The sequence below is a fragment of the Argiope bruennichi genome, chromosome 1, assembly GCF_947563725.1.
Source record: "Argiope bruennichi chromosome 1, qqArgBrue1.1, whole genome shotgun sequence".
Classification (NCBI taxonomy): Eukaryota; Metazoa; Arthropoda; class Arachnida; order Araneae; family Araneidae; genus Argiope; species Argiope bruennichi.
In genome coordinates this window covers 127368324-127382410 of record NC_079151.1, presented here as the reverse complement: position 1 = coordinate 127382410, position 14087 = coordinate 127368324, and the positions used below count along the sequence as shown (strand labels likewise).

The following is a 14087-nucleotide window of genomic DNA, read 5'->3' as shown; positions in this document are numbered from 1 at the left end:
AGTCTAGATAAAACTGAAGAGAGTTTAGAAGACGAAGATATAAAAGAAAACTATGCTATGCCAGTAAAATTATTTGATTTAAAATTGTTCAATATAGCAGAATCTCGACTATACGATCTCAAAGGGAAAAAGTAATCACTCAGATACTTTTAATAATAATAACTAGATTTACTATAATAATAAAATTTAGTCTCTATTAACTAACTTGGTTAATAGAGACTAAATTTTGAGATCATGATTTCTTTCTTTCTATAGGGTGTACCGATACAACTAACCTAATTTAAAACAAACTAGTATTTTGTAACAAACTCAAAAATCAGTTACAGATGTGAGAATCAGCGAATATTACTGATATTTGCTGTTACTTTCGAATTTTCTCATTAATTTTTTGAGAATACTTATGCGGCTGGAAACCTGAATTTTCCAATGCCTCTTTAGTACAATCAGTTTTTTTTATGGAAATGGAAAGAATTTGCTGAAGTCATTATTGAAATGGTTGTGAAGATAAACCTTTATTGCCAGTATAAAAGATTTCTAGAAGTTTAATAAAAACATATTTGAAACAGAAACCTGCTCATCATGAAAAAATAAGCCATCATCTTTAATGCCTTTATAATCAACAACGGAATAAGAATAAGGATAAATTATTTAAAACAACAATAAAAACAATTTGAGAGTTTTTTTTTTTTTTTTTTTTTTACAAGAGTGAAATATGTTGTTATGTTGTTGTAAAATAAGCTTAAAATACTAAAAAAAATATATATATATATATATGAATATAATTTTATATTTATATATGTTATGGCAAATGTGATTAATCCAGTGACTATTCATAATCACCACTAAATTTATTGGTAATTATAAATAATCACCTGTAATTATAAATAATCAGCGGTAATTATAAATAATCACCGGTAATTATAAATAATCACCGGTAATTATAAATAATCACCGGTAATTATAAATTATCACCGATAATTATATATAATCACCGGTAATTATAAATTATCAGCGGTAATTATATATAATCACCGGATTTATCACATTTATTGTAACATGTATAATTTTTAATACATAAAAATAGATAATGATGAATTAGCTTACTTGAAATGTCTGATATGCTTCGCAATAACTTTTCGAATTACACGTTATTTTTTAAAAACCTAAATATTCTTTAGAAGGAGAAAGAATCTGCTTTTTATTTAAAAAATATATTTTCTTAAAATTTTTTTTTACTACGATCTGAAAATTTAAACTTCAATGAAAAAAAAATTGAAAAATAGAAAAGAATATGATTAATAAAATGTGAATAATTTTACTTCCAATTCTATTGTAATTCTCTAGTCCTTTGAGTTACTTAATAACATTTTGTTAAAATATTGTCAGTTATTTGAATATTTTTTATGTCAATTTGAAGACAAATCCAAATATTAAATTTTACTTATATTTCTGATTGGCTATTTATATCTAAATATTGTAAGAAATTGTTTCCAATTCTAATTTCTGAATTACAAATTATTTGTTTGTATATCATTTGCTAATACTTCTGTATTTTGGATTCTCAGTGGCTGTCAGTAAACAATTTTGTAAGGACCTTAGATTCACACAAGGACTTTGTTGCTAAAAAATCAATTCAATCAAAAAAAAAATTATTTATTAATTTTTTTTTGCACATTTTCTATGTGAATTTGACGTTTTTTGGAACAAGTGTATTCATAGAGCTAGGTAGTATTTGCACATTTTGTAAAAGTACATATTTATTTTTTGTAACTATTATTTTTGAAATTATGAAATTTTTTAATTACAATCATTATTATATTATTTATTAAATTATTTACTGATTGTTAACGATACATTATTTATTAAAACTGTTGAATATTAAAAATCAAGCTTTATTTCCGTCTTAATTTTAAAAAAATGTTATTATTTCTTAATATACAAATTTTTATATCCCTTTCCCTAAATTCGGCTAATTCACATTTTTAATGTGAACCATTCAGTTATGAATTTTCCATGCCCAACAGTAAAGAATATCAATAAATATTTTTCGACTGGAAATAAATTTTTAGAGTGAAATTTGTATGGATGAGTATTTGGTCTTCATTGATTATTTAGCAAAAAAATTATTTGGTGCATAACATGCAACGTTTTTTTAATAACCGAGCTTCGATTTTTGTACAACTTGGAAAAAAAAATGAGCAATTGTTCGATGATCATCCAAGCGTAAGTCTCTTTCATTGTGTTGTTAGTTCGACGATATTTCATTCTTTTGAATGTTTCACATTTCATCAGAGTTGTTGCCAGAGTAGAAGCAAAAGAAAGTTACATTATTCATAACCATTATTGGTACAAAAATTAAGTATTTTCTTCGAAATAAGTGAAATGTAGGACAAGTAACTCAGAAAAACACCATTTTTTAATTGTTATTGCATTTAAATGTTTCTTTTAATTTGTTCAGTTCGATTGTTAACTATATAAAAAAATGCCCTACATGAACAAAAATTTATAAGAATGAACATAACTTTAAGTTTTTTTTTCAATTAATCATGAAATTAAATATCATGAATCGTTGTAAATGAAGAGAATGAAGAGGTACCAAATGAAGAGGAAAGTTCAATCACTTTGGTTCTGGATGCTAATGAATAATTAATTCAAATAAATAAGAAAATGAACAACTTCCTGAAAAATGAGATATGAGTTATAATTGAAAACACTCAAGAGTGAAATCTATCAAATTAGGAGAGAATTCTGAACTAAAAATTCTGCAAATTCTAAAATTTCCTAAAAAAATGTGAAGAGGATAAAAATTATATATATATATATATATATATATATATATACAAAAGTATTAGAATCAAGTTAATAGGAAAAACAAAAAATCAAATAAAAATTAAACCAAAAAAAGTATAAAAAATATAAAAAAAGAATCCTCGTGACCCGAAATTTTCGGGTCACGAGGAATCATTATTAGACAATGTCTGTATTTCCTCACAGAAAAAAATCCCTTTCTTTGAATCCCTGCCTGAGGGTGACCCTTGAAAAAGTCTTCAGGCCGGATTCTTTTTTTATATTTTTTATAATTTTTTTTGTTTAATTTTTATTTGATTTTTTGTTTTTCCTATTAACTTGATTCTAATACTTTTGTATCAATTCATCTGTGTTTTAGAAGTAGCTGCAATTGCGCTCTCTAAATACTATGAAGTTCTTTTTTGGTTTTAGTTTAAATAGGTTATAAATTTTAGTTGCGATTTCGAAACTGTTGTGTTTCGTTTTCAAACTTTTTCTTACTTAAGATTGGTTACTTATATATATATATATATATATATATATATATATATATATATATATATATATATATATATATATATATATATATATATATATATATATATATATATATATATATATATATATATATATATATAGAGAGAGAGAGAGAGAGAGAGAGAGAGAGAGAGAGAGAGAGAGAAAGAAAATGTAACTGAGATGTTTCCCTTTAGTGATTTTACTATGAGATTCTGATAGTGATAGGCAAGGGAATCTAATGTATCTTTTTAAAAAGATGTGCAATTGTTAAGGATTTTTATCCCTTCATTCCGATCATTTTTAATCCTATAAGTTTCTAGTAAAAACAAATTTATTTATGGCTTTTATTTTTATCAAGATTGCACTTTCTTGAAGACACTACAACACAACATCATATATATTAATATATAGAAATTACAAATCTATTGTAAATGTTGGAATAAAAGGCAGAACAGCGTATTATTTTCGTTTCTTTTAAGAGGTTCGCCAGCAGGAAAACGTTTGGTCTTCAACATCAAATTTAAAATGCACCAGGACTACATACATGATATATATTTGATGGAATGAGTTTATAACATGGAAGATGATGATCTCTAAACTAAGATTTTATCTTTAAGCCGCAGCTGTTATTTCCTACGCATTTTAAGCTACATGTTTCCTGAGCGTTTAAAAACCACTACCCAGTTTTTTAAAATGAGAAAAGGCTTTTTTATAAAAAAACAATTAAACAAGTTCTTTTTTTTCTTAATAAGATAATAATTCCTTAAAATAATTAATTTGTATTCTTTTAAACGAACTTCAAATTAGTTATATTGAGGAGGGGCAAAGTTTATATAATCAAATGGAATTTGACGAGATTTTCCTGTCATATTAGATCATAAAATTAGTACGTATTATTATAATCTAAAAGTAAATTTGTAAAAAATATATAAAATAATTTTTTTAAAAGTTTCGATAGACATTTCATTAGCTTCAAAAATATCATTATTTTAATGGAAGTCATTTACTTATTTCGAAATTATATTAGTTTTAGCGTTAATTTCTAAGGATTTATCTCGATTTGTAATTTAATATTATTTTTCTAACGCCTCTTTTTGATACTTTATAGTAAAAATTTTTTGATTGTAGCACTCTACAATATGATTCTAGTATTTTTTCATATTTTATTTAAATACTTTTGTAGTATGACAATTGGTGCATCTTGGCTAATTTGGCCCTAATGCCATAAGGCTCTAAATTCCAAATTTTCAAGAGTATTTTGGGTATAAAAATGATAAATACTGAATTATGTCACTTTCAGAATAATTCATGTGATAAATTTAGATGTGGTGATTATGTTGTTATTCCTCTGTGTTTTTTTGTGTGTTATTGGCAAAGATACGATGGATATTTTTAACTCAAGGTGAATAGTAAAGAACCTTTTTTTTTTTCTTTTTCACATTTTCCTCAGACCAGATATTACCATGATAAATAGTCGGAAGTAGTAAAGCGTATGAAATGATTCATTGACAGTCATGCTTCGTATCAGCATAGCGTTAAAGAAAAATATTCATCTATTTGGTTTCAACTTGACAAAAGACATTTTGAATTCATACTTATCATGCATTCCATGTTACTGATGTATTTTACAAAACCTATTACGTGAAACAATTTTCCACATGAAAAAGTATGCAAAAATTACTGTCAAAAATGAACTATGTGACTTAGTATGCTGATAGCTCAGATAATTTTTATTGCATAAAATGACAACGCTTGAATAAATTATTGAAATCAAATTTTCATGCAGTTAATGTTATGCCTTTGAACAAATCATGCATTCATAATTCTACAGAGTGGTAAAATAGTCGATGATAATTTTGGCATTTTAGACATTTTTTATTTTTATTCCTTAAGTTATGCCTTTTTCGCTGTAATTTTTCAAAATTATTTGCTGCTATTTGCGAAATTAGTAAAAAAAAAATATCTCAAGATTAGAAGAGATAAATTAGACCTTAAAAAAAGAAAGATCTTTAAGCTGTTATCTCTTTAGTATTTTTTTGATTGTTTGATTGGTCATACAATTGGTCGAAGCGAAAAAAAAGATGGGAATAAAAAAATATTCTCTATTTTAATAAGATTTTTAACTAGATTGTGAGAATAATTTTTGTAGACATTTTTTTGAACTAAAATTATTATGTTTATTTTTTTCCTTCATATTTTGGGGAAAGAAGTGGGTTTTGAACTTTCTTCATTAAGCAGCCACAGATTTTTATGTTATTAATTTATAAAAGTTTTCTTCATAATGTATTCCGCGTGATTGATTAATATTTTTAGATTCGCAAACGATTTTTTTTGTTCATAAACATTCTTATACAGCATAATTCTAGTGTGTCTCATAAAGGATAAATGATATTTAAAGATAATATTTTTATGTTATATAAACATAAAAAAATCATTTAGTTTATATTAAATATCCCTTTATCAAGTTAATAGGAAAATATATAATACTTTTTTCATAAATAATAAACTACAGGTAATATTTTAGTGAAGAATTCTTGTACATTAATGCAAAATAGCACGTTTTGTGTTTTATAGTGTAATTAAGAAAACCAAAACATACGTCTTCTTTTTAACCCATTTGGATCCAAAATTTGATTCAATTCTTCAATTTTGGTGAAGGTATGATGTACCAAATTTCATCTTTTTAGTAATTGCATTTTAATTACCATTATTAGTCATTGTCGAATAAAAAAATAGACAATCGTTCAACTTATAGACAGATTTGATCCAAAATGTACAACTGATTTATAATTCTAAGGATAAAACTAAATGCTAAATTTTATCCGTCGAGTTTTTTAAACTTTTAATGTTTGCAAATTTAAATATGGATGAACAGACGACCTTTTTTTTACGAAACTGGAAATTTTTAATAGAAAATCTGATAAAACTCTACAATTTTGCAGATAGATTATGTACCAAATCTTTTTTTCTACCTCAATCTATTTCTGAGTTCAAAGAGAAATTAAAGGAGGTAATAATTCCAAATATATTCTTTTTTCTGACACAAATAAGTTTAAAACCAAAGGCTGTCAAAATCTTCAGTTTGAATTTTTCTGATGATTTCAAGCAATACATATACGAGTCTTTTCGTTTGCAAGAATTTTTTGAATCTTTTTTGCTCTTAAAGAATACAAAAAAAAAAAAAAAAAACTATACAGAAATTTAAACGTATCCTTATTTTTTAAAGAAGAAAGCCTTTAAATAAAATGGTTATATAGTATTTGGAAGTATATTCAATTATAAAATAATTTTTTTACTTATGATGCACAGAGATTAAGAAATCAGTGTGTGTTATAAATATTCCAAAAAAGTTTTCTTTTTCATTTCTTGATAGCTTGTGGAACTTCATTTATATTTGGTGCCTAAAGAAAAATGGCTGGAAAAGAGAAAATTAGCCAAAAACCAAGCAGTGGATCATACCATATCCGTCGGATTCGTTAGGTAAGAATGGCTTAACTATTTTGTATTATTTAACATAAAATAATGAAATGTTTTCATATGACATTTAATTTCGCTCTTTTCAAAATTTTAGTAATCTTACAAAGGAAAAGAATTTGATTAATTTTATTTTAGCTAATAAAACTTAGAAAAATATTATTATTAAATGGTAGTATTGGTATCCATTTATTGGTTACCATATTTAAATATTTGATTTAAATACTATACGTATAGTTAATACAGTGCATGTAAATCAGAAAACATTTGTGTTTGCCAGCCACAAATCTCACCGAAAGAACTATAAGCTGCTAAATGAAATTTGTACACGCTATTCTGGGGACTAGAGCACTGAAAGATAAGACAAGTATTATTTCATTTTTGTAATCAGTGAATTTATTTCACATGGATGAAATGTAAATAAGCATTATTGACGTATTGATTTATCCTTGTGCTTTTAATGCAAATATTTTGCTTAGACAATTTAAGCGTTGGCAGTCACGCAAACTCTCAAGCATTATCAAAACAAAGGTTGTTACAAACTCTTGCAAAAAGATACGTCCGTTGAAGTTTCCATTTGAATATATTCTCTTTTATTAATCCAAACAATTAGGAATCAGGTAGCCTAATGATGGGAAAAAGAAAGGTCATTACCACATTAAATGATTCATTCAGATAAGTTTTCCTACAATATGGATAAAGATTCTCGGGTGGTACGATTGGTCATCCTGTCTTGTTGATAATATAACCATTTTTATTCCTTATTTACCCTCTCACTTCTAAAAAGGTCTAAACAGGCCTTGCAAGTTTTATACAAATGGGCGTTTTGGGGGCAGGTTTCCCTTTTAAGCAAGGAGTACAAGATGTAATGTGCGGGTATCATTGATGATAACTTACTTTACATTCTGCATCTCGAATTCGAAACTGAAACCGGCACCAAAGCGGCCCACTAGTATAGGACTTTTAATATTGGGTTGGTCAGGGTTAGTTGTGAAAGGGTTAAAATAAACTTTTTTCTTCCGAACTCGATTTCCTTTCTCAACATGTGTTTGCAGATATAATACTCAAGTATGAGCCTTTTTTTCTCCATAGCAAATTCAATTCCAAAATTAATTGCCATTAAAATTAATTTATATCAACCGAAACACGTGGTGGGATCATCGACGAAATAATTTAAGTGGTTTGATGTCGTAAGTTTCAGAATTATTTAATTGATATTCTTAATTGTTATTCCTAATTATTAGTTGACGTTCCTAGCATTACTACTACTAATAATATTTTTAAAATTTAAAGGCTTAAAATAAACACAATAAAATATTGTAAAGAAGCATGTTCTAACTTGGTGTGGCGTGAATGACTCAGTGGTAGAACGATATGAACTGAAAGCGATAGTTCGCTAGTTCATATCTGCCTGCAGGTACGTTGGCTCAATATTGTTTTGTTATTGATTTACTTTCTGTTATTTCCCATTTCGTTCTAGAATGTTCTTATAATTTCTGTATCTTTCTAAATCTGGAAGATTCGAGTCATTTCGTCTTGTGAATAAAAACAGAAGTAAAGTTTAGTTTTTAGAATGAAGTCTCGAATTGAGATTAGCGAGTGCTATCTTTGACTTTAGTTAACACACGTGTTATCCCCGCTATCTTCATCTAAGCGACAATATTTTTTGGTGCTTAGACTTAAATTTTAGTTTTTCTAGCTCAAAAATTATAATAAAGTTTGTAGAGCATTTTAGAATTTGTACAAGAAAAAGCATCTGATGCACATTAATGTTGTGAACAGAAAACCCATATATTTTCGAAAGTTTTGAAACTGTGACCTCAAAAGCATTAAAAAAAATTAGTTATCTTAAGATTCCTTTATTTTAGTTGTTCAAATTGATCTCCAACATCTACAAAACAGATTTGGACAATTTTTTGAATTTCACTTTACATATTTTTTTAACAAACCAACTGGTTCACTAGCATAAGCAAAAGTAAACGATTTAAGAAAATGTTGAATTTGTGGTACCCACCCACCCTCCGCATATACTTGCTAATTGAGTTATTCCCGCAGGATAAGGTGACAAAATTTTCAACATTTCTCCTTTTGTACATTTCTTGTGGCATCACAATTTCGAAAAAAATGAACAAACAAATCTGAGTTTTAATGATTTTGTTTTTAATACTGCTGTGCATCATGTTATATTTTTTGTTCTAAATTTATAATGTTATGCATATGCATAACATTATCGTTTTTGAATATGCATACATTTCAAAAATGAATTGCCTTTACCTTTATTTTAATAAGAATGATTTTTTTGTTCCATCTGAAAACATACGCTCACAAATCAGAAGCCTAAATATGTACTCATTAGATGATATGATTCATTTTGAAAACTAAACACTACAATTTAACATACTTAATTCACTTTTTAATTACATTTTGTTTTACATTATTGTACTTTAAGCCACTTTTTATTATCTTATTTTCCAACCTAGTCCGATTTCTTTTCCATATTTCAAGCATACCTTAATATATTTTATTTACAAACTACTGTAGAAAAAAATTTCACATTGATTCTTCCTTTCTTTTCTTGTCGAAATCTTATACTTGAATTTATTTGATCAAGGAATATACTATTCCGTTATGAAAAAAGATTTTTACTTTTACTATTTATTATAGACTAAAATAAAAATTCTTTTTAAGTGTTCTCAGCTTAATAAAATCGAATACATCATCTACTCTTTTTGTGCTACATTGTAATATAACTCTTGTATTTTAAAGCTACGAAGACGGACTTTTAGTTGTTCTCATCATATTGATTCGTATGTATTAATATGATGAGGACAATATATATAGCAACATATATACGATATTAAACTACATATATAATAATGTTATACTTACTACTTTTATGAATGTCCTATTTCAATCGTGTAATGTATTAGAAATATGCAGAAAATACGATATCACAAATATGTCTGTAATAAGTCGATGCTGTCACATTAATCTCTTTATAGATTCCATGATGAGGAGTTTCATTTCTGATAATCTACGAAATTCTTGAGCCAAAGTCTCATAAAAAAACATGTGTGGCATTTTTATTGGTCAAAATTATCTTGGAGTACAGGTTTGACATAAAGTAGGATTCTTAGTTGCGGTAGATAAGAAACCATCTTAGAGGAAATATGTACACATTAATGTTTCACGTGGAGGAAAATTTACAACGGAATACTTTACAGAATTTTTTTTTACTTTACAGAAGATTCATAAATCCAACAAATTTTTAATATTTGCTTCCTAAGAGCCAGAGGAGAGAACTCTTAAGTTTCTTCTTCCAATTTGTTCTCAATTATTCCATACGTTAATCCCTAAGCCTTGTAAGGCTAATGATTCCACTATTATAAAATGCATATGTTTGTATAATTTGCTACGCAATATTGAACAGACTCAATTTCGTTGTCTAACAGCCTACATATAATACAATAACTGATTTAGAAAAAAATGTATTATTTGAATTTTTTTTATAAATGCTGAAGTAGCTGCATCTCAGAACTGGCGTTTTGGAATATAATATTTATTTTATAATTGCGTTCAATTTATTTAAAACACCTGTCTAGTAAACATGAGATTGCGTGTTCGAATCTCATCAGCGCCTTTGGTAAAGTTGTAACATTATAAATTTTTATGAAATTCCTCTTGAGCATTAACACTGGTATTCTAAAAAATTTAAAAGCCATCTTTACTCAAAACGGAGAGAAAGATATCTGAAATCGAAATTAGAAAGTGCTACTATCGAGGCGCCGTGGCTTAGTTGGTTGAAATACCTGTCTTGTAAACAAGCGATCACGAGTTCGAATCTCATCGGTGCTTCTAGTAAAGCTATGAAATGATTAATTTTTATGTAATTCATCTTGAGAATCAGCATTAGCATTCTAAAAAATATAACAGCAATCTTTACTCGAAACGAAGAAAAAAATATTTGAAATCAAAATTCGGAAATATTTTGGTTGAGGCGCTGTGCTCTGGTTGGTTAATGTTTCAGTCATTATTTTCTGAAAAACAGTTAACTTGGTCTACAGGAATTCATTTTGGAAATGAAAGAAGATCATTTGAAATCCCTTTCCATGAGAAATATTTTTATTTGTTCAATTCATGCACGTTAAATTGTCCTAGAATAAATGTAACTGAGTGGAATCATTGAGGAGGTTTGATAAAAAACTCTATAAAAAATAAAATTTAAATTTTTTTTTTTAAAAGTGATAGTTTTATTGGCAATTCGTAGAAAGCTTGTAGTGATTATGTTATTACTACAAGCTTTACTACTGGATAGTATAAAATGTGTTTTTATGCTTCTTGCGACGATAAGAAGAGATCAGATTACATAGTAGTACATCAGAAATATACAGTTATAACAAATAGAATAGTGTTTCCTTTTATTTAAAACAAAATTCTCTCCAAACGTATAAATTAATATTAATTACATTAAGATCACATATATTCAGAGCTATTTAACAAGGTTAAATGTAAAATAGATTTGTTCATACTGTCAACGTTGTGTTTATCTATTGGAGATTCAAGCAGTTTGTAACCACACAGCATTTCTGTTGTTGTTGCTGCTGATCCCTAGTTGGTATGACAATGTCAAACCAACTCCATAAGTCCAAAAACTTCCAGAAAATCTAAAAACAATAGAGGTTTGGAGAACAACTCGGCACAGCATTTCTAATAATATAAAATAATTCACACTATCACGACGATATTTTACAGACAATCTACAGTACTGAGAATTTTTAGTAACATCACATTTCTCTGCAATATTTTTGCGTTAAAAGTCATTGAAACAATAGCCTGTTGATGTAAATCTTAACCTTTACCGGCTATTCCTTCACGCCCGAAAGCACACGCATAAATCTGAGTGATTAGACCACCGCGACAGCAACACTTGTGGGCACTATGGGGGAGTCTTAAAAGCAACGACCGGCCACGGTACAACCCTTCCCGTGAGAAATATGTTCTGTCATCGAAGGAAGTAGCCGGCCCCTCATTTCTGTATTCACCAGGGTAGCGAGACCGCCATACCGGAAGCTTCTCATCCTCATTTCTGAGGTGCCCCCCCCCCCCGGTGGGAGCCTGATGATGTAAAATATATCACAAAGAGCGATGCATTCTCATGCTGATATGATAAAAAAATATATTGAGAAAAGAGCTTGAGCTCATATTTTATCTTGATCATTAAATATAATTAGGAGGTTCTTCACTTCCAGTAACTTCAAAACTGATATATCTTGAAGCTGATCCAACTAAGATCTTGATAAGACAGGTCAAATCTGAAACCTTTCGTTAGCTGATAAATTTAAAAAAATTAATAAATCCTTACCTGATTTGACAATGGTCTTTTTTTATACAATTAAATATAAAATTTTGCTGAATGCTTTTGGAATTTTGTCGGTATTGTACTCGATTTCCACTTCGTTTTTTATTTCTATTTGTGTATTATAATAGTTTATTTATTTATTTCCTATCTTGTAATATATTTAAGTAATAAAATTTATAACGATTACGAAATATTTACTTACTGCGTTTTTGTACTTATTGCAACAGAAATGTTTCTGGAATAGGGTAAGGAAAATACTGTTTCTTCTTTCACCAAATTCCAAGACACAGTTATTGTATTATACTATATATATATAATTCAATACCTATGCAACATTTTTTAATACAAATTCTATGCAATATACATAAAGAATTTCACAAACATTTTGATGCAACAGATTTTCTTACCACGAAGTGAATAACATATTCACACCAAACTGGGACATCCTTTTTTTAAAAACCGAATACCTTATCCTATTAGCTAAAGGAATAGAAATAGAAATGATGTCTCCAAGGGATACTCAACTCATTCCCCCCCCCTTGCATCTATGAAGAAAGAATTCATTACGTTAAAAGTGTTTTTATGAGGCCCTCTCACTTAATAGTCCTAGATACATTCACCTCTTTTGAATTGAACAATAAACTCAATCCGAAATAGAACGATCGACTGACACCATAAGCAATCAATATGAGTTCTAGGAAAGCTGTGCTACTAACCCCTCCGGTCTTTCCAAAAACGAAAAGGAAATGTGCGACGAAGGGCTATTTACTGGATTCCGTACAGGTCACGAAGCACCCTGTTTTAATGAGTTATTTATATTAAAATGAGGGAAATCATCCTTCATTTTCAATTTTTAAATGCTATCGCATCATATCATAGTTTCATATGCAGTTTTTTGAAAATAATTATATTTAATCATAAAGCGTTTCTCTTTGTTTATTTAGTTTTTTAAAGGCAAGTTTAATCACTTTTTTTTGGTGAAATATATTTGGAAAACTAAGAATAAAATACTTTTTTATTGCTTTTTTAAAAATAAAAAGATTTATAAAATTAGCAAATATGATCTTAATCATTTGATATGTCTCCAATGAGTTTTGCATATTGAAAACAAAATAATAATAATAATGCTTTAAAAATTAAATTCTATAACTTCTGTTTCTTCCAAAAGTAAGGTCTTAGGCAAAATTTATCATTTCTAGGGATGATTTAAAAATTTGTTCACGTTATACAAGTTTCCACACTCATATGAATATTGAAATTTCTTGAACAATAAATACATAAATAACTGAGTTCTCAGATTGTTTATACTCCTATTATATAACTTGGAAAATCTTAGAAATTATAGAATCCCTCAATTAGATTCCAATGGCATTTTTTTTACTTGAGATTATTATTACTAAATTTGGTTTCATCAGATCATTCATTATTTGATGAAGATACTCGTATTTTCAATCAAAATGAACTGAAGGATTTTGTTAGAGAATTGTGACTTTCAGAAAAAATATCCAAACTGTTAGGCTCAATATTTAAATTAAAAAAATCTTACTATTATCTGGAACATCATTTTATGGCTTAGGTAACAAGATATAAGCTTTACATTACACTCTCAAATATGAGGAATCTAGTTTACTGCACGAACGTCCCTGGACAATTTAAGAATGTCTAAGATTCCGATAAGAACCACCTGTTTTTTAACGCCTCAAAAATTTGTCCAAGTGCAATCTTATTACATAATGACAATAAATTCGTCTCAATTCCTATTCAACATTTATTATATCAAAAATGAAATTAAAAGAGCTTAACCTTAATTCGTAAAAAAATATGACAGAACCATTGTATGATTTGTGGGAATTTTGTTCACATTGTCTAACCAAAAATAAAAAAATCCAATATCCATACTTTTTTTTGGTCATGGGACAATCTTTAACGATTGGTCTATTTGGATAAA

At 27.6% G+C, this 14087-nt stretch overlaps 1 protein-coding gene across 2 annotated transcripts in view; it reads left to right on the top strand.

Annotated features, from left to right (window-relative positions):
- The window catches only part of LOC129971427 (scaffold attachment factor B2-like), a 181629-nt gene that overhangs the window by 5521 nt on the left and 162021 nt on the right, over positions 1 to 14087 (top strand). For both annotated transcript variants that reach the window (XM_056085193.1, XM_056085185.1), the window contains exon 2: positions 6680 to 6786. In XM_056085193.1, coding sequence (XP_055941168.1) covers positions 6680 to 6786 — 107 coding nt within the window. The remainder of the gene's footprint in view (positions 1 to 6679; positions 6787 to 14087) is intronic.